Genomic DNA, 22,314 nt, shown 5'->3' on the forward strand with positions numbered 1-22,314 from the left:
CCACGGCACTCTAGCCCAGGCAACAGAGTGAGACTCTGTCTCAAAAAAAAAAAGACAGTATGTATCTCTAATATTCAAAGAACTCCTACAATTTGATAAGAAAAAACCAAAAACAAAACTGAGCAAAGGTTATGAACAGGAAATTCCCAGAAGAGGAAACCTGAATGGCCAATAAACAGATGAAAACATTTCAAGTTCACCAGCAATCAGAAAAATACATACAAAAATAATGTACTCATGATCTCATGTAACCCTTCCAATAACCTGAGAGGTAGATTCATCATCCATATTTTATAAGTGAGGATACTGAAGTTTGGGGAAGTTTTAACTCAACCAATAATTGACAGATCTGAAACTTGAACACAGAGCTATATAACAATAAAGTCTGTTTGTTCTAACATGCTGCCCTTTGCAAATATTTGCGTGGTGGCTCAGATCCTTTTGGGCAAGTCGTTCTTCTTAAGACTCAGTTTTCTCATCTGTAAAATGGGAATCCCAAGTACCTTCACATAAGGTTATTGTGAGAATTTGATAATACATATAAAATGCTCAGAACAGTGCTAACGCATGAGTAAGCGTTCAACTATCTGATTCATTCATTCAGGAAATAGTTATTGAATTCATACCCTGACCAGGTACTATTCTAGACTTTGGAAAGACAGCAGTGAACCAAGCACCCTTGCCCTCACGGAGCTTACATTCTAATAGGAGATAGAACATAAATAAATACATACGTACAGTATGTTCGATAGTGGTAAGTATTAAAGAGAAAAATAATCAGGAAAGAGAGTAGAGAAGGTTGTGATTGTAGAGAGGGAAGGTCTCACTGACTGGTGACGTTTGGATAAAGAGCTAAAGGAAGTGAGGAAGTAAGCCATTCCAACACCTGGGAGAACATTCCTGGCAAAGAAATCCTAGGGAGGTTCAAGGAACAGAGAAAAAGACGAGTGTGGCTAGAGCGGAGTGAGGACGGGTATTGGACAGACGTGCAGTGAGCAGGTAAGAGCACAGGTAACAGGGGCCTTCCAGGGCGCTGTGCGCACGTGGTACTTTGGCGCTATGCTGAGAGAAACGGGAAGCCACGGGAGGATTCTGCGAAGTGATAGAAAGTGGCTCACGTTTCAACAGGATCACTCAGATGGCAGTGTTGAGAATACTCTGGAAGAGGACAGGGCTCCTCTGCCAGGAGACCAGTCAGGAGGCTATTGCAAGAACTCAGGGAATAGATGATATGGGTCAGACCAGGGTAGTCAGATTCTGGATAAATATTTAAAGTAGAACCAAGAATTTGCGGAAGGCTCAGATGCGGGGCGTGAGAGAACGGAAGGAGTTATGGATGACTCCAAGGTTTAGGCCTGAGAAACTGGAAGAACCACGTTGCCAGTTACTAAGAAAAGTGTCCAGCGCAGGGGCTTCCTGGCTGCAGGCACTGCAGAACAAAGAGAAATTCAGGGCACTCTGGACCGCAGTCAGAAGGGCAAGCTGGGGGGTTGACATCAGGAAAGTGCATCAGTCACTGTGTTTCAGGGCAGGCTTCAGTCCCTGGGAGAGAAGCTGATAAAAACAAGGCACAGGGACACGAGGCAGGTTACCATGGATTCTGGCACCCAGGAACCAGACAAGAGTCCAGTTATCAGAGCTGAGGCACAAGGCCAGCAGTGGTGACTTCAGGCCAAATTACAGAGTGTGAGGCAGCCTCAGTCCTTCTGCCTCAGACCAAGCTGGGTCCTAGAGGCGGGTGACAGGCTGGCTACTCAGGGGTCAAGTGGGCCCAGGAACTGGGGAAGAAGGCGACCACAGAAGCCAGAAGCCAGACAGACCTGACTCCATTTGCACCCACCCCCGGATCATCAGGGTTATGTTGGCATGTTGGTTATAAACCGATTCTACGCCTTTCACAGCTCTCTCCGTGAAAGGTTCGGACACGCAGAAGTACGAGCCCCTCCAAGAGGCTGCCATTTTGTATGTGTCTGAGACCTTCAAGGGGTGGGGGAGGCAAGTCCTGAGATAGGAAGGAGAGTGCTAGTTTGCCATGGATTGTCAAATAAAAGCAAGAAACGTTCTGGGGGCCAGGTGGGAGGCAACTGCAGCTACCACCACCTCCCTGACAGCAAGGGGAGACAAAGCAACTTCAAGAGGAACGGTTCAAAACGGCGAGGAAGGGAGAAGCTGCTCTTAGACTGTGATGCTGGGGGCTGGCGGGTGTGTGGTTCTACTCAGAACTACAAGGGTAAGCAGAGATGTCGAAGTAAACTTGGGATTGGTCTCAGCAAAGTCTCTTTTCCTAAGTTTGTTCTCAGACTCCCAGACACTGATTAAATTGTTTTCCACACACTTTCTTTCCTAGCTAGAGTAGGACATTCCTGCCAAAATACAGAGAATTTCTTCTAAAATTGAAGCAAGTAAGGGGCAAGTGTCTATAGCAGGCAAACAGCTATAGCAGCTCACTGATGATTTCATTAATGTATTTTTCATATTTTATTATAAAGATATATATAACTATTTAATGATTTATTATAAAGGGAATCATTCCTTCAGTTGGCTCTAAAAACAAAATTAGATTTATTTTTTAGAAATGACAATGTTAATACGTACTATCAAGCAATTAGAAAATAGTAGACCTTTGCAAACCTTCTGTTGTAACATGAAAGTATCTACACACACTCCTGGTATTTTCTTGAGTCACGCTTCTCTGACGGTCATAGATTTTTCTGTGCATAACTGTACACCATAAACAGCCTTTTAAATTTCCACAAAAATTCTCTACATTCAAGAAAACTGAGTTTTTAAGTCAATATATGAAAAGTATCACATAGAGAACCGCGAAGCCCAATGAAACATCTGCTAGGCAGCCTTGGTCACTCACCAGCTGCTAGGCCTGTGTGATTAAATTTTGTGCTTCAGTAAATATGCAAACGACTTTATGTCATGAACTTTGGAGCCACTCTTGAATAGTCAACACGCACTTGGAATGTTAGATCTGAAAAAGCTAAGAGTCTCCTGTACTTAAGGCAATAAATACCCAATCAATCAGTGTCAGAAATTTTGTTAAGGTAAATATCATTGCCAAAATACAATGAAACCACATGTATTAATAACTTTGCAAATAATTCTACCCTTTGACTAAATAATTCTACTTGTAGAAATCTATGATCAGGAATATTGATAACTTATACTTAAAGGTGTTTATTACTATAATATGGAGAGTGATTTCTCCTGTATAAAGAGACATGAAAAATAAATGAAACATTAAAATGATAATTTCTAGTTGATGAAAGATGGCTAATTTTTTCTGTTCCTTTTTAATTTTCACATATTTTCCAAATTTTATCCAATGAGCAGGTATTACTTTCATAATGAAAAACAGAGAATTAAGGACCAAGCTATAAACAAATGCAATGTAGTACTTTTCCTGAATGTAACAGTTTAAAAATGGAAGGTAAGAAAGAAAGAGACTACGGTAAAGGTTTCTGTGCTACGGCTCCTGCGCAAACAGCCAGTCCACCATACTTATTTATAAGCTTCTTAACTGGACAGTCTCTGGATTTCCTTCATAAACGCAACAATATCTTACTCTTAAAGGCACTTGGTAAGTGTTTACTAATGAATAACTTCAGGACAAGTTGTAGTAGCTGCTTAATGTAATAGAAAAGTGATTTTAATAGTCAAAACAAGCACTTTCCTAGCACTATATGTGTTTGGACAAGATAGGAACGGCTGGGCTCGGGGACCATGGTGCTCCTGTCTGGCAACCGGAAGGAAAAGCGCTCTGGCAAATGCACGAGCGTCAACGTGGAAGATCGCGACTGGTACCCTCTCGGGCAGGAACGACTGCACCCCAAGGCCAGCAGCTCTCAAGCTCGTTTTCTGCCCCCACACAGGTACTCGCCTTTCACATGCAGGACCTACGTCCCAACAGGGGTAGCCAAGGTCCGGCCCAGCCTGGGAGCTCAGGCTGTTTCCCTCAGGCTCTCCTGCTTCTCAAGGTGGCAGTGAACAGCAATAACGTTAGGGTGGCGACAGCCTTGCTTGAGCTCTAATTATTTTAAAAACATAATCCTCAAGCTTTGGTACTTTATTAGTAAGAACAAATTATTTGTGGCACGGCTCACGGCAGAGTACAGCACGCTGGAGTGGGCCGCTGCTTCGCTGAGCGCTGCCATGGTAACACCAGCAACAATGGGACAACAAGCATTTGTTGTACCAAGCAGGGTGCCTAGCGCTTCGCATGTCTCAGCCCATTTCACCCTCCGCATAACCCTGTGGGGCAGGAACTACCAACACCCCTATTTTACAAATACAGAAACGGAGGCTTAGGCTGGTTAACTACCGTGAGCGGCACTGCCCGTACGCAAACCCAGGCCGCAGCAGCGGCAGTGATGGCAGAAGTAGTTAGCGGCCATAGCAAGGGCAACAGTAACAAGAGGAGACACCGCTAATGTGCTTGCCTCGTGCCACGCACTGCTCTAAGGGTGTTATGTATAACAACTCATCTATTCTTCACAACAGAACTTTGATAATGGCATTACTACTATCCCCATTTTACAGGTGAGAAAACTGTGGCAAAGAGATGCTAAGCGATTTGCCTAGAGTCACACAGCTAGAAAGTAGCAGAGACCACATTTGAATTCAGAGTGTGACCTTTTGCCCATTATACTATGCAGCCTCTGCACTGCCCTAAAGCTTTTATTTTAAGGCAAAATGAATGTTGTTACTTTAGTACTTGTGGCATTTCCTTTCATGTAGGCTGCTGGTTTTATCCAATGGATAGACTTCTCAGAAGTTTCCATCTCTTCCAACTTTTCTGGCATGAAACATTTAAATTAATAGAATATGACTCAGTCTTTTAAAGCACTATCTGGAGTGATATTTTAGAGACCTCAAGTATCCACGCTATCCCTGACCCGCTGCATGGACAGTTGAGAGCGCATGAAAGGCAGATGGAAACGGCAACACTCCAGCTCTCTCGCTCAAGTTCTCATGGATACAGATGTTCCCCATTCAGTGTACGGGGCCAGCGTCGCCCTGCCCCTTCCATAATTCCAAACAAAGGCTTTATACCAGACTACCAGAGATTCCTGAGTTGTCTACTTTCCTTTCATATTCTGTAAGTCTTCTATTCAACACATACGGTCAGATAAAAAGGAAGAGAAAAAAGAAATATTCAAATATGTATTAAAAATATGACAACCATACTCTTGGTCACAGCTCCTATTTTGGGACAAATGCACATTCCAAAACTATTAAGTAACCCTCTAACTTTCTGTGTTTCTCACTATTTTCCTAGGCAGAATAGAAGAACGTCCTGCCGGAAGTCAAAATCAAAGGCAAACCAGTGAGCAAATCAAACATGGAGATAATAATAAAAAAAAATCACAGTTGCAAAGTACATGCAGTTTGGAAGGTATGTCTCTAAATAGAATTTAGAGACAAGGTCAGCAAAGTGTTAATCTCTGAAAAAGAAAATAAGACACAACATAAAACAGATATATTAATCAGTGAAAATCTTTCCTGGAAATTATTCATACTAAAATAACTTGTAAATGTGGTCTTCTAAATCTCATGCAGAAACCCAAGGTCACTACTGCCCTATCTCCTCATATCTAACAGTATCTGGATAAAAGTACCAATATGCTGTTTCAGGGCTGGCAGAGAGCACGCTGCATCAAGAGCAGGGCTGGCTAAAGTTTGTGACCTTGGGCACAAAATTCCCTCACTTTTAAGTTTTGAGCAAATGACTGTGACACAAAAGCCACAAACTATGAAGAATACACAACACCCACAACCAGAATTTAGTTAGTGGCTTGGAAAGGACTCAGTTATCTTCACATCCAATTCCCTAACACACTCCAGCTCCCAAATCCCTTGATCAAGGGCCTCTATGCCTCCCATCATCTCAGTTTATCCTGCAGATAGTTATTATCATCCTCCCTATTTTATATGCCAAAAAATAAGCTTTGAGAGATGAGGGAATGCCCAGAATCATGAATCAAGGGCGGTGGAGCCAGGACTCAAACCCAGGTCTGTCTGCCACCCGGACCCATCCTCTTTATCGCACCACGGCTCACCCTGGGCAGTACCCAGCGGAGGCAGCGGCTCAGGGCACGTCACTGCCACAACTGCAGGAGACGAAAGAACTAGACGAGAGATGGTCAGGAAACATGAGGAGCTGGGAGCTGACAGTAGAGATACAGACAGAATTTCCAAAGACCATCAGATGGCACAGGAAGCTACTTTGAGGTCTCAGTGGAGACTCTCTGACCTGTGACTCAAGATAGAACCATTCTCCGGAGATTCCAAGGTCATTTGTGGCTTAGAGCAGAGCAGCCCTCCTCCAGCGAGGGGCAGTGGCTGGATGCACACCGCCCAGGCCTCCACGTCGGACACAAAGCTGATGGCGTTAAACAAGCACTAACTGGGCTGCACACTTCTGTGGAGGGGCCCTTATTCATTTCTATGTTTCCCAAGCCTAGTACAGAGCCTGACACCATAGTAGGTGCTCAAGAAACATTTGCTAAATTATTTATTTATTAATTAATGAGGAGTGAAAAAGAAAAGCAGTTAACTCCACTCTCAGAGGGGAGCGGGAGCAAGAGAACACGAAGCTCTCACAGGGTCAGCCTGTTCATTTAGATAGATGACCACCTAATTTGTGTGTGTGATGTAACTTAAAAATGAGCCCTACCACACAGCCTTTCAGAGTAACTGCTGCCTTTCACAGTGTGAAATTCTACCATCCAGAGATCTGATTTTCTAGGCATCCTCTTTTGAAATGCAGGTACCTCAGAGTAGTTAAGTGGAGGCTAAAAGTTTTTGATGTCAAATTTACTCAGAGTGCTTTTCTTATCACTCACATAAGCACTCTGGCTGAGGCAGAGACAACCTTAGAGCACTGGGCTTTTTAGAGGGAGGTGAGGACTTACGCCGGTGCCGAAACTGGGAACGAGAACACAGCATGAGGATGCGTACCGTCCTGGGGCAGCGCTGTCCAATTTGGTAGCCGCCAATTATTTAAAAATAATTTTACTTTTCTTTTTTTCTTTTTTTTTTTTTTGAGATAGGGATTCGCTCTGTCACCCAGGCTAGAGTGCAGTGGAGTGATCATAGCTTACTGCAACCTGGAACTCCTGAGCTCAAGCCATCCTCCTGCCTCAGCCTCCCAAGTAGCTGATACTACAGGTGCACGCCACCACGCCTGGCTGATTTTTCTATGTTTAGTAGAGATGGGGTTTTGCTCTTGCTCAGGCTGGTCTTGAACTCCTGGCTTCAAACAATCCTTTCTCCTCGTAATTTCACCTTCTTAGAGAATAAACTGTGGAGACTAAATATTGGTATTTAGTAATTCTAGTTTGTTCATGGTATCACTCTCTATTATCTTTAGTTTGAATACTGATTCAGCCATCATAGTGAATTAAAAATCTACAATTGTGCTATTGTCAAATTCTCCTCATTTGTTAGGCGTTTTTGCTTTTTGCAATTTGTTGCTATATTGCTTCATCACATAAAAGTCAAATAACGATAGTTAGCAAATACATATTCTAACCCCAAAGGAATTTTGTGAAGACTGAATAATCTGCATAGAAAGCTTAACACAGTGTCTGGCACATGGCTCGTACTCAGTAAATGTTGGCTATTCTTAGGAGTAATATTCTGAAATTAATACTGCTATTTATGTTGCCTTTTGTTTGAATTTAACTGATATATCTTTTGCCAATTCTTTGGTTTTAAAAGAACCTTATGAGAATTTGAAAGGAAATGCTGTAAAGCAAAGCCATGGAAATTGAATTAGAAGCCAAAGACTTAATTTTTAAGTCCCGATTCTCTTACATACTTGCTATGCAAACTCTGGGCCTTGCTATACCCATCTGTGTTGGTAGTGGGTCCCAGGAAAATCGCCTTGCTGGACCTGGTGCTCCAAGCCTTTGCAAACTGCCTTGCAGTAAGGCTTCTTCCCTTGGCCACAAGACTATTCCCTCTCCTAACTAGAATAGACAGCCCCAGCTCTCAGAGAAGATAATGCCCACTTCCTCCTCCCTGCCTTCAGTGTACATGTGCCAGGCCCTGCCCAGAGACCTAAGGGCTATAATCCTAGCCTCCCCTTGCTAGTGACTTGCCCCTTGCTAAGGATAATCAGAAGGCTGCCTGACAAACTTGTTTTGGTTTACTCATCTGATAAGTCTGTGCTCTCTGTATAAGGGATCACTGGGTTAGAGAAAAAGAATGTGATTTTAGACCCTCCATTACAATAGAAAATTGGTCTTTAACCATATCAAAATAGTACTACACTTACCAACCAATGTTGTAGTAAGGATCAAGAAAAATAACAGATATGAAAGCATTTTGTAAACTCCAAAGTGATCTACAAACATAAAAGGAGTACACAGGAAGAATAAGTTCAAGAAATCTACAGTATATCTGGCCAGGCGTGGTGGCTCATGCCTGTAATCCTAGCACTCTGGGAGGCCGAGGCGGGCGGATTGTTTGAGCTCAGGAGTTCGAGACCAGCCTGAGCAAGAGCGAGACCCCGTCTCTACTAAAAATAGAAAGAAATTAATTGGACAACTAAAAGTATATAGAAAAAATTAGCCGGGCATGGTGGCGCATGCCAGTAGTCCCAGCTACTCAGGAGGCTGAGGCAGAAGGATTGCTTGAGCCCCGGAGTTTAAGGTTGGTGTGAGCAAGGCTGACGCCACGGCACTCTAGCCCGGGTGAGAGAGTGAGACTCTGTCTCAAAAAAAAAAAAAGAAATCTACAGTATATCATGATGACTACAGTTAATAATAATGTATTTTATATTTGCAAATTGCTAAGAGAGTAGATTCTCACCACAACAAAATGATATGAGGTAAAGCATATGTTAATTAGTTTGGTTTAGCCATTTCACAAAGTATACATATATCAAAACATCAAATTGTATACAATTATACATATAATGGTATATATACTTATTATTTGTCAATTAAAAAATATATAAATAAATATAATAAAGGAAAAATAAGAGGAGGAGGATTATATATAAATAAATGATTATAAGCAACTTAACTTGAATCAAAATCTGTGCTTCTATACTATGTTCATGGGTTTCCATATTATAAAGATGTCAATTCTCCCCAACCTATCTACAGATTCAATGCAACCCCATTTAAAATCCCAGTAGGCTTTTTTGTAGAAATCAACAAGCTGATTCTAAAATTTTATGGATAAGCAAAGGAACTAAAATAAGCTAAACAACTTTGAAGAAGAACAAGTTTCTTCTTCTTTGTTCTTTGAAGAAGAATGAAGTTAGAGGACTTTCATTACCTGATTGTAAGCCTTACTATAAAAGTACAGTAATCAAGACAGTGTGGTATTAGCAAAATGACAGACAAAGAAACCAATGAAACAGAAGACAGAGTCCAGAAATAGACTCACACATATATGGTCAATTGATTTTCAACAAAGGTGCCAAGGCAATTCAATAGGAAAAAGAAAGTCTTCATCAAATGGTGCTGGAACAATTCAACATCCCTATACAAAAAAAGTGGGCCTCAAACCCACACTTTGCATCACATAAAAAAATTAACTCGTAATTAACTAAGTGTAAAATCTAAAACTGTAAAACTAACAGAAGAATACATGAGAAAAAAAACTTTGTGACCCTGAGTTAGGCAAAAGATTCTTAGATAAGATACAGAAAGTACAAATCATGAAACAATAAAATTGATAAACTGGACTTTATCAAAATTTAAAACGTCTGCTATTCAATATTTTGTTTAAAAAAAACGAAAATACAAGCCAAAGACTGGGAGAAAATATTTGCAAAATACATACCTGATAAAAACTGGTATCCAAAATAAAGAACTCTCACAACTCAATAAGAAAACTAACAACTCAATTATGGCCGGGCACAGGGGCTCACACCTGTAATCCTAGCACTCTGGGAGGCCGAGGCGGGCGGATTGTTTGAGCTCAGGAGTTCGAGACCAGCCTGAGCAAGACTGAGACCCCGTCTCTACTAAAAATAGAAAGAAATTAATTGGACAACTAAAAATATACAGAAAAAATTAGTCGGGCATGGTGGCTCATGCCTATAGTCCCAGCTACTCGGGAGGCTGAGGCAGGAGGATCGCTTGAGCCCAGGAGTTTGAGGTTGCTGTGAGCTAGGCTGATGCCACAGCACTCTACTCAGGGCAGTAGAGTGAGACTCTATCTCAAATAAAAAAAAAAAAAACTAGACAAAAGATTTAAGCACACATTTTATCAAAAAAGATATAATAACGGCAAATAAGCACATAAAAAGTTGTTCAATATCATTAGTCATTGGGAAAATGCAAATTAAAACCACAATGAGATACCACTACCCATGGATTACAATGAGCAAAATTTTTTAAACTGAAATACTACTACTTCACACCCATTAGGATGGCTACTATCCAAAAAACCCAAAAAACAAAAAACAGAAAATAAGTGTTGGCAAGGATATGGAGAAAATGGAACCCTTGTGTTCTATTGGTGAGAATGTAAAATAATGCAGTTACTATAAAAAATAGTACGGCAGTTCCTCAAAAAATTAAAAACAGAATCACCATATGATCCAGCAATCCCACTTCTGAGTATATACCCAAAAGAATTGAAAGCAGAGCCTCTAAGAGATGTTGGCACACCCACGTCCACAGCAGCATCATACACAATAGCCAAAGGCGGGAGCAACCCAAGTGTCCATCAGTGGATGGATGGATGAACACAATGTGGTACACACTTGCAATGGAGTATATTATTCACCCTTTAAAAGGGGGGAAATCTGGTCACATGCTATAATACGGATGAACCTTGAGGACACTATGCTAAGTGAAACAAGCCAGTCACAAAAAGACAAAGAGTATATGGTTTCATTTGTATGAGGCACTTGGGATAGTCAAATTCATAGAAACAGAAAGAAGGACAGTGGTCCCCAGAGGCTAGGGGGATGGGGACATAGGGAATTCTTGTTCAATGAGTATAGAGTTCCAGTTTTGTAAGATGAAAAAATTCTGGAGATCTGTTATATAACAATATGAATGTACTTAATACCACTGAACTGTACACTTAAAAATGGTTAAGATGGTAAATTTTATGTTATGTGATTTTTACCACAGTTAAAAAAAAAAAAAACTCTGAAATACCAAGTGCTAGGAAAGATACAGGGTCCCGGAAGTCTCATCCATTGCTGGTGGGAATATGAAACAGTACAGCCACTTTGGAAAATAGCTTGGCAATTTCTTATAAAGTTAAAGTTAAATATACACTTACCATATGATCCAGCAATTCCACTACTAGGTATTTACACAAAACCTGCATGGGAATGCGTATAGCATCTTTATTCATAATTGCCAAAAGGTGGAAACAATCCAAATACCCATACGTTGACGAATGGATAAACAAACTATATACATCCCTACAATGGAGGGCTACTCAGCAATAAAAAAAAAAATGAATTACCAATCAATGCAATGTAGTGGGTTAAATTACATCCCCCCAAAAGAATGTTCAACTCCTAACCCCTAGAACCTGTGAACGTGACCTTATTTGGAAATAGAATCTTTGCAGATGTAATCAAGATAAATGCAATGGCTGGTGTCTTTATAAGAGAAGGAAGAGGGAGATTTGGACAAAAAGGCATTCAGAGAAGAAGCTGGTGTGAAGACGGAGGCAGAGAGAATGATGGAGCTACCAGCTGAGGATTGCTGGCAGCCAAAAAAACTAGGCAGATGCAAGAAAGGATCTTCCCCAGCGCATTCAGAGAGAGCACGGTGTTGCTGGCACCTTGATTTTGAACTTCTGGACTCAGAACTGTGAAAAAATTAATTTCTATTGTTTTTAAGCCACCAAGTTTGTGGAAATTTGTTACAGCAGCCCTAGAAACTAATACGTGCAACCACTCAGATGAATCTCAAACGCAACGTGCTGAGTGAAAGAACTCAAAAGACTACATACGTGTGATCCCACTCATGGGACACTCTGGAAAAGGCCCAACTACAGGTCAGTGGTCTCCAGAGGACAGAATGGGGTGCAGACTGATTACAAAGGGACACGAGGGGCCGGGTGCGGTGGCTCACACCTGTAATCCTAGCACTCTGGAAGGCCGAGGCGGATCGATTGCTCAAGGTCAGGAGTTCGAGACTAGCCTGAGCAAGAGCGAGACCCCGTCTCTACTAAAAATAGAAAGAAATTATTTGGACAATTAAAAATATATAGAAAAAATTAGCCGGGCATGGTGGCGCATGCCTGTAGTCCCAGCTACTCGGGAGGCTGAGGCAGTAGGATTGCTCAAGCCCAGGAGTTTGAGGTTGCTGATGCCAAGGCACTCTACTCCAGGCAACAGAGTGAGACTGTCTCAAAAAATAAAAAAAAAAGAAAAACAAAGAGACACAAGGGACCTTTCCAGGGTAATGGAACTGCTCTATATCTTGATTGTGACGATGATTATATGGCATAGAGTTGCATACCTAAAAAGGTAAAGTGTACTATCTGTAAACTATATGTTGAAAAAGTTTACTTAAAAAAAATATCTGTGCTCTGGGATTCTTTTTTCTCAGTTTGTCAATAATTTTTCTCAGTTTAGAAGAGGGCTCCTACCAGCCTAATCAGGGATAATGTGAATATCAAAACATTGAATAAAATAGGGAATAATAAAACCATATACAGAGAAACAAATAAATAAATGTATAGATTGAAAGTTTAATGAGGATCAGGATAAAGTACTCCTCATAAAATATTTATTCATGACAAAGGGGAAAAAAGTAACTTTAGAGTGGAGAAGGCTGACAGACGCCACCTTAACTGATAAAAGATCACATCATCATTAATAGGACAAATCAAAATCACATGCCCAGTGTGGCACGATAACTGCATCGCTTCTGTGTTATTCCTGCCAAAGATGCATAATCTGAATCTAATGACAAAGACACTTCAGACAAACCCCAGCTGGGGGGTTATTTCTACAAAATAACTGGCCTGTAATCTTCAAAAGTGACAAGGTAACAAAAATCAAAAATATTTTTTTAAAGTCAAAAATAAAAGACTAGGCTGGGCACGATGGCTCACGCCTGTAATCCTAGGACTTTGGAAGACCGAGATGGGAGGATCACTTGAGGCCAAGAGTTCGAGACCAGCCTGAGCAACACAGCAAGACCTCATCTCTAAAAAAAAAATTTAACAAATAGCTGGGCATGATGGTGTGAGCCTGTAGTCCCAGTTCCTCGGGAGGCTGAGGCAGGAGGATCACTTGAGCCCAGGAGTCTGAGGTTGCAGGGAGCTACGATGATGCCACTGCACTCTACCTGGGGCAACAGAGCAAGACTCTATCTCAAAAAAAAAAAGAAAAGAAAAGGAAAGAAAAGAAAAGAAGAAAGAAAGTACATATCTGGAGGTACCTGAAACTCCGATGCACTGCTCCGCAGCTGGCTCACATTTGGTAAGGACCCTCCATGGTACTGTGTCAGGCGCAGTTGCTGAAGCTTCTGAAATTGAACCTGGAAACAAAGCATTTCAAGAATGTTGAGAGATGACAGCAAAGATCTAAAAAAGCATCAAAGTGTGGTATTTTGTAGTATAATGGTTCAAGAATGAAAGTCTTGGTTTCGATTTCTTCTTTACTTAAATGATCACAACCTTCAGGTTTCCTGTGCCTTCTGGTTTTTGGTTACTGTATTTTTGGAAAGAACTTACCCATGTTCCAAACGTCCCACGTGCTATGACAGTAAGGCACCCGTGCAAGGTCTTTGAGTCTTTGGTCTCAGGTGTGCAGGCACAGTCTTTAACAACAATAGAGGAATTTCTTACAGCAAAACTAAGCTACTACCCACGACCTAACACATTAACTCTTTTCTTTGCGTTCTTTTCCATTCTCCATTTGCATGTATGTGTAAGAACTGAATAGCTGTGATCATAAATACAATCTTGGATGCTTACATCATAAGCCTTTTCTATGATATTACATAATCATTATTAATGCCTACATAACAGTTCTTCTGAATTATTTCCCTAGAACATATTCCAAAGAGTGATTATTAAATCTCTGGATATGAGTCTTTCAGTGGTTCTCCATACATACTGACAAAATGCTTTCCCAAAGGGTTCACCAGTAGATGTATGAGAAAATTGTTTCACCAAAAACTCATTAACATTGGATATTATCATTAATTTCAGCAAGGAAGAAGGCCAGTTCAACAGGTATAAAGTGTTACCCCACTTTTTTAGTATGCCTTTCTTCTCTAAGTTCTTCCTTACTTCATTTTTCAAAAGGCAGTAAACTGGTTACAGTTCTTGTAAACCTCAAAGTGGTCCAATCTGGCCTGTAAGAATTCTATTTCTAAAATAATAAATTAGCTCTGTGGTTACACAACCCTTGGCACTTATAATTCACATAGGGAAGAAAGGGATTATAGTTGAGAGGCCCAAAGCAGATTTTAACCCTTTAATTAGTCCAATAATAATAAAATTAACCAGACTGAGCTCCTAGGACAAGCCAGATGCTATCATCAGATGCTTTGCCCACTTCGTCCCTAACTTTCCCCACAAACATGCAGGGAAGATTGAATTATCCTGCTTTTACAGACCTGGAGACCCAGAATCAGGTAAGTTGGTGACTGGCCCAAGGTCCCCCAGCTAGCAGGAGGTCGAGCCACAGCTGTCGAACACAAAGCCCATGTTCCTATTTCTGTCATGCTCTTTTCCTTGGTTCCATTTCTCCCTCAGTGATCATACTATTTACAAACTCGAAAAAAAGGTAAAAGTTTGGTGACCAAAAGCATTGTTGAGCCCACGAAGCTCTCTGATTTTATTTTTACATATATTATGAAAACTTTCAAATAGTATATACAAAATAGAGACAAATACAATGAAACCCTATCTACCCATCTTCTGAGCTTCAACAACTTCCAACTTCAGTCCAATTCTTTACCCCTCCACTACCCACAGCGCCCCAGTGGAAGAAATCCCAGATATCACATCACTCTGTGTTTCAACATGTACCTCCAAAAGACGAGGGCCTGTAACTGTTTAGAAATTTGAAAGGCACACAAAACCCTTCAGTGGCCTTAACTTCCCTCACACACACAGTATTTGATTTCTCAAACATACTGCACAGGGAGACGGTTATAATCTATTAATCAAAGCCCAGATCTCAGTGTCAAATATGAGAAGGAGGACATGGTGAACTTTTTCCATCTATGACCTGAGTTACAAGAATAAAGCCTCCCAGCTTTTGATCTCGACATTCTAAAAGCACTTCACAGAAGCATTTGACTCTATCCTTGAAAACTCTCTAGACAAAATTCCCAGCTATCTTGATCTAAAGCCTTTAATTTCTTCTTCAAAGGATCAACCTGTCATTTATTTACTTACGCAAAAACTTAACTGTGTGTCAGGTACTCTGCCAGGCACTGGCTTAATAAAATGAATCCATGCAAAGTCCCTGCCTTCAGAAAGCTCTCATAAAGGATTCAACTCTTACCCATAAGCCTTGACACTTCAACAAAACTAAGTTCTAAATCCAGCCAGGGACTTCCCTTCAACTGAGCTGAAGGCCCTCACAGTCCTCCAAACTGCTCTCCCTCCCAAAGCACCTATTTCCAGAGCCTGGACTGTTGCGCTGCAGGAAAAAGAGTACTGGACTTGGAATCTGGAGACCTGACTTTGTAACCTGGAGCTCCCATGCCATCGGGCAAATTATTCTGATGCCTCCTTCACAAAGATGATGTGAGGATTACGAGGGAACGGACGTGACAGTGGTATACAAAATGCAAAGCTCTGGACAACTTCTCAAGATATTATCATTATTGTTGATGTTCTCAGCTACCTCTTAAAACCTTGAGGAAACATTCTGATGTTTTCCTCTTTTAAAATTTAGAATCATTGAGTTAGAAAGGACCTTAAGACTGTCTTCAACATCTTCATGTTTACAGATGATGCAAATGAGGACCGAAGAATGATTAGCCTAAGGCAGAGGTCACAGACTGGCAGTCCATGGGCCACATTTAGCCTAGAGAGAGTTCTGTTTGATCTACAAGATGATGACCCATTCAATATTTTAAATTCTGATTTAAAAAATTAGGAGACTACATAAAAATCTGGATTTCTGACTCCTCTTGATTGAAAGATCAGACAACACCGAATCCATGGTCTTGCCTGGAAAGCTGGATGGAGCCGAGAAGCTGCCCCCCTAGACAGGGCTGGAGTCCTCCTGTTTGCCCAAGTCCTCACCGTGCCACGTTCCTCCACTGTGGCCCAGGATCAGCTACCATTTGTCATCTCATTCCGGGCCCTCCCCTCATTTTCCTTTCCCGCCTCACCCATTAACTTGAGTCAGCAACCTTTGGCCCGTAGTCACATACTTCAGTGGAATTTTCTTTAATGCCTATATGAAATGAGATCTAAGCCTCACTAATTCCTTTTTGAAAGTCTCAACAATAGTCAACACAATTACAATCAAAATCCCCGCAGGTCTTTTTATAGAGATTGAAATAATTCTAAAAGCTTTGGATGTACAAATGACCTACAGTAGTCAGAGCAATTTTTAAAAAGAGCAAAGTTGGAGGACTTAAGTTGCCTGGTTTCGAGACCGACCATGAAGCTACAGTCATACAGAGAGTGTGCCACGGTCAAAAAGAGAGACGTACAGATCAGTGGGACCGAAATGCATCTAAAAATAAACTCCCACATTTATGGCCAACTGATTTTTGACAAAATTGTCATAGCAATTCAATGGGGAAAGAAAAGTCTTTTCAACAAACAATACAAACACAATTGGATGAGTATATAGACATTCAGTGTGACAGCCAGATTCAAACTCCAGTTCTGCCACTTACCGGCCATGCCACCACACCTCTCTAAGCCTCAGTTTGCTCATCACAAAATGAGGAAAAGTCTACACACACACAACACAGGGTCACCTTGAGGACTACTTGAAATAATGCATGTAAAGGAATCACAAAGTGCCTTGCACAGGGAGAGTCCTCAACACTTGGGCCAAACTCACTCTTTCTAATCTCTCTCTCTACTCCTCTCTCAGACACCTCGCCATTCTACAACATATCTACGGTTTGTTTATTTTAATATAAAAATAATGGGTTTTCCAAAATATTCAAGCCAAATTAACACTCCAGGTTGATATGCTGAGTTAATCCTGTCACTTCTCAACACAAGTTGCCCTCACAGTCAAACTTCTTCAACGAGTTTCCAGCTCTGTCTCCACTTCCTCCCACCCACTGCTCAACGCCTCTCAGCCCACGTTCCACCCAGCACCCTATGAATGCAGTGTCTCTCACCAAGGTTACTGATGACCTTCACATGATCACACCAAAGGACACATCCTCTGTGACAGAACAAGTCAGCGGCACCAGGCTCGGCTGGTTGACATTCCCTCTTCACAATAACCCTCTCGGCTTTTCTCCTGCCTCTCTGGGTGCTCTTCAGTCTTCCCTGCTGCCTCCTTCTTCTCCACCTCCCCTTTAAACGGTGTAGCTCCTTGTCTTCTCCTAGGCCCTCTTCACATTTCACTTTATGGCAGGCGTCACAAACTCAAATGCCTGCGGTTGCGGAGTAGGGAACGTGAATGAAGCAGTCTGGAATTGCTGTGAGGAATACGATAGGGAGTGGTGGGGACTGTGGCAAACTGAAGCGCACACACATGCCCTATCTAACAGGGCAGCCACTATTCGACTGCAGGCAATTGCTGCCATGCAGAAATGTGGGGTAAGTGTTGCCAGATGATCTCATTTTTCAAAAGAAGCCAGAGTCCAGATTTTAATGTAAAATCTCAATATTCGTTGTTAGCCCTATTTTTCTTTTTTTTTTTTTTTTTTGAGATGAAGTCTTGCTCTGTCACCCTGGGTAGAATACAGTGGTGTCATTGCAGCTCACTGCAACCTCAAACTCCTGAGCTCAAGCTATCTTCTTGCCTCAGCCTCCCAAGTAGCTGGGACTACAGGCGTGCGCCACCACACCCTGCTAAGTTTCCTATGTTTAGTAGAGACGGGGTCTTGCTCTTGCTCAGGCTGGTCTCAAACTCCTGACCTCAAGCGATCCTCCCACCTCGGCCTCCCAGAGTGCTAGGATTGCAGGCATGAGCCACCGTGCCCAGCCAGCCCTAATTTAAAAAAAAAAAACATTTTGGGCCAAAACCAAAAACATGTCAGAGGGCCAGATATAGAATGTAGGCCCCAGTTTACAGTATCTGTTCTATAAATCTTCCCAGGCATCTGAATCTACTTCTGTGGCTACACAGCAAAGAACCCCAGATTTACACCACTCGCCCAGCCTTTCCTCCTTTCCTCTAGGACCATATAAGCAACTGCCTGCTGGACCATCCCTCCTTACAGGCCTCAAAGGCACCTCAGACAACATTTCCTCACCTTCCTCATCCATTCCCAAATCTGGTCCTTTCTACCTCTTAAGTATCAATCCGGTCACTCCTCTGTCTCCCCATTACTACCACCTTAGTAAATGCCACCACCACATCTCCTAGACCAAAATTACAGCCTCGGAACGGTTCCTCTGCCTCCTCCTCTATTCTAGCCACCATTCTGGAGCTAAAGGAATCTTCTTAAAATGCAAATCTCCCCTGGTTCGATCCCTTCAATGACTTTCCATTGTTCTTGGAATCAAGCCCCAAATCCTGTCTCTACAACCTGATCCCTGTGAATGTTTCCGGCCTCATCTCAAATCACCCTCATCATCTCCTTGCCGAACCTCTGCTCTCTGTGCCCGAAGCATATTTCCTCCCTCAACACCCTCAAAGGCCTTCGCCACTCCCACTGATCCCTTAGGCCTGTGGTCCCCAATCCCCGGGCCATGGCCCACTGCCAGTCCATGGCCTGTTAGGAAAACAGGCAGCGAATTACCGCCTGAGCTCCGCACCACCCCCCATCAGTCCACGGAAAAACTGTCTTCCATGAAACTGTTCCCTCGTGCCAAAAAGGTTGGGGACTGCTGCTTCAGGCCACTGGAAGAGGTGGGAACTCCCTACTATACCAGAGCTCCATCTACTTCCCCTTTTGTAACATTCATCAAAATACGTCCTTACTTGTTCAATGAATGTCCTCCCATTAAATCCTAAAATCTACCAGGAGACTGTGTTTTGCTTAGTTACTACTATATCCCCAGTGTCCATACTAACCCGTGGCACATACTATGAACTCCATAAGTATTTGTGGAACAAATTAATAAGATTTTTGAAGGAAAGAACCATGTTTCCACCATTCCCCCCAACAAACAGGACCCTATTAACCATATAGCAGGCACTCAAGTACTGACAAATGAATATATTAATGAATGAGCAACAGAACAGCCTCTTCCCAGGCCTACCTGCTTCCACTTTCTTTCCTCTCTTTACTACTCCAAGCACTGCCTTCTCCAAATTTTCCCTCTGCTTCCTGATAAGGCTGAACCTCTAAAGCCAGAGTGAAAAATTCTCCATTATCTAGTTGATGCTACTTGCTAGGTGAATAGGATTTAACTTCCACTCTGAAAGACTGGCTGTGACTACGCAGAGAAGGGCTTGAAGCCCAGCACAGGCTCAGAGGGGAAAGGACTCGATCGATTAGCCATGTCTGTCTCACCGATTAGCGATGTCTGTCATGGGCTGGTAATGGAAAGTCAGTAGAACCGCCACCCACTTACCAACTATGAACTAGACGGATTTTTCTCCAACTGGGATCTTTGGATCCTTGGAGGTTCACATATGTTTGGGGAATCTAAGAGTTCTGTGTGACATGTGTTTCAGTGTTGTGATTTCTTTATGAAAATAACCCTGAAATTTTTTAAATAAGCCAATTTTAGTAGGCAAATTTAATGTCATCATTTATGTGTTTATGAACACAGTGGAGCCAAGTAGTATTACTTCACTTGAAACTGGCCAAAAAGAAAACAGAGAGAATTAACATGTAAATGAGTCCCTGTATTAGGTGCAGGGCACGGTAACACGATCATTTTGTAGCAATTTGAATAAAGTGGTGACTGAATTATCATACGGTTGATTAGGTTTGCTAAATTCAAGAGAATTGAGCTATAGCAGTTAGCACCATATTTACACTGAAAAAGCCTCAATTCACTCCACTCCCACTGCTCCACTTGACCAGCTTTAAAAAAAATAAAAATAAAAATAAAAGATTAAAAAAAAATCAAAAGCCTCAATTCAGTTTAGCAAAATAGCATTTGTCACATTATATTAATGTTAATTTGGATTTACTGCATTTGTAAGTTTGGTTGGATTTATTTTGTACATGTGTTTTGGTTTATGGTTGTATCACAGCTATAAGCAAAGGACTTTGTATACAAATTTGTGTTTGGACATATTTGAATAATATAATCAAACTAATTTAAGTGAACACTGAGGATCTGTGAAAAAATTTTTCCTTTCAAAAGTCCGTACAGTAAAAAAATGGCAAAAAAAAAAAACTGTACATTACTCATGACTTCATCTGTTAAGGATGTTTTAAGGGGGATTCCTAAGTTGGGTGAGAGATTGGATCAATTCTAGGTACACAGACATATACAGCGCATGTATTTGGACATAAACAACGTACAGTATGTATCTAAACAACACATAACAGCACAGGCCCCAACATTAATCACCAGCTTTCACCGCCCATTCTTTTCAGCGTGCTCTGAGCTTGTCGAGCTCATCCCTGCATCTAACCAAGGTCACGAATGTAAATGCCGGGGGATGCCAGGCAAGCAATAAATGAGTGAAGCGGTTAGGGCAGAAGAAAACATTTTCACAAAATTCTCAGCCTTCCTTATCCATATACATATTTTTTTCTCTCAGTGTGATAGAAATGTAAATACAGGAAATATTTCACTTTCCCCTTTAACTTCACTAAAAGAAAACACCATCCTAAATATGATAAACGACAACTGACACCTAGCCTTGGCACGGGGGCCGTGACAGAGCGCGGTGCGGACTGTGGCAAACTCGAGTTCAAGCTCCGTTTGAGGGGCAGCCCCCACCCAGCTCCACATGGTGGCTGTCGTACGGGAATTCAGGTTTTGTTACCGGGTCTCCCAATTTTTAATATGAATAAGAAAATTTAGATTTTGTGTGAAAATCTCCCAATTAAAAATTTCTGGCAACGGATTTAAGAATTTTCCCCCAAAACTGCGGCTGATCAAAAAAATAACGCGTCTGCAACTCAGTGAGCCGGGGACCACCAGTTGGCAAGTCTGCTCTTCTCCCCTCCGAGCTGCGACGCCCCCGCCCCCAGCCGCTGCACATCCCCCCCCATCCTCCCGATGGTCCTTCGAGGTCAGCATTCAGGATCCTCAAGGCCTCCCCGCTCACGCGGACCCCCCTTCTCTGCAGCCCTGTGCGACACTCCGCTTGGCTCTCCATCCTCCACTGCCTCACTCAACAGTTACCTCACCCTGCCAGGCGTTTGTCCCGGGTCGCACCTTACTCGTTCCTCGGGGTCCCTCCTCAGTGGGCACCTTGTCAGTTCTCACTACGTATCCGGGGCTGAACGAGGTAAGTTGGACCCGATAAAACACCTCCAAGGAGTAAAAGGGGGGAGCCTCATCCTCGACGCGGAATCGTATCGTAGCACCAAGACCCCAAGCCAGCCCCGGGCCGGCCCTGGATTCATTTGTGCACAGAGCGCTCCTGAGGAGCGCGTGGGACCCTCGGGCCCCCGCGGCCTTCCACGCCGACGGTCCAGAAGGGCTCGCTGGCGGCGGGTGTTCGGAGCAAGGAGAAGCCGCACTGCCCGGGCCGACGCGCGGCTGGGGCTGGCCTCCAAGCTGTTTGCGATTTCCTCCCGGGGCTCCGGTCATCCCTCCCCGTAGGCCGCCCTCACAAGGCCGCCCGCCTCCCCAGGCTCAGCCCCTTCCCACCTCCGGGCACACTGGGCCCCGCGACCCTCCCACCTCCACCGCGGTCGCGAATGGCAAGAGCGTGGTCGCAAGGCGGGGAAGCGCCGAGGCCGCGGCCGCTCCGGCCCCGCTCCCGGGCACCGGTTCCCGGGCGCGGCCTCGGCCCCGCGACCTCTCACCCGCCGCGCGGGGCCCGCCCGCTGCCGTGGCCGCCCCCGCCCGCGCCCGCGCCCGCGCCGGCCCGGGCCCTCACCCGCGACAGGGTGAGGTCGGTCATGAGCTGCTCGAAGGCCCGCGTCTCCTCGGCCTGCCGCTGCGTGTGCAGCGCGATCTTCTCACTGAACTTCCGCGGGTTGGCGCTGCCGGAGCCCGGCGAGGCGGCCATGGCGCGGGCTCGAGCTCGCAGAAGCGGCAGGCGGCAGGCGCGGGGCCCGCGTCTCGGCCCACCCGTCCGTCCGCAGGCCGCCCGGCCGCCGCCCGAAGCCCGTC

General features: G+C 43.3%; 1 protein-coding gene across 1 annotated transcript in view; it reads right to left on the reverse strand.

Annotated features, from left to right (window-relative positions):
• CRTC3 (CREB regulated transcription coactivator 3) overlaps positions 1 to 22,257 on the reverse strand; it is a 97,665-nt gene extending 75,408 nt beyond the window's left edge. Inside the window, exons 1-2 of the mRNA XM_012643796.1 lie at positions 22,079 to 22,257; positions 13,392 to 13,490 (exon numbers count right to left, since the gene is read on the reverse strand). Coding sequence (XP_012499250.1) covers positions 13,392 to 13,490; positions 22,079 to 22,210 — 231 coding nt within the window. The 5' untranslated portion in view covers positions 22,211 to 22,257. The remainder of the gene's footprint in view (positions 1 to 13,391; positions 13,491 to 22,078) is intronic.
• Positions 22,258 to 22,314: the final 57 nt, after the last annotated feature.

This window comes from Propithecus coquereli, unplaced genomic scaffold (genome assembly GCF_000956105.1).
Source record: "Propithecus coquereli isolate 6110/MARCELLA unplaced genomic scaffold, Pcoq_1.0 Scaffold20, whole genome shotgun sequence".
NCBI lineage: Eukaryota > Metazoa > Chordata > Mammalia > Primates > Indriidae > Propithecus > Propithecus coquereli.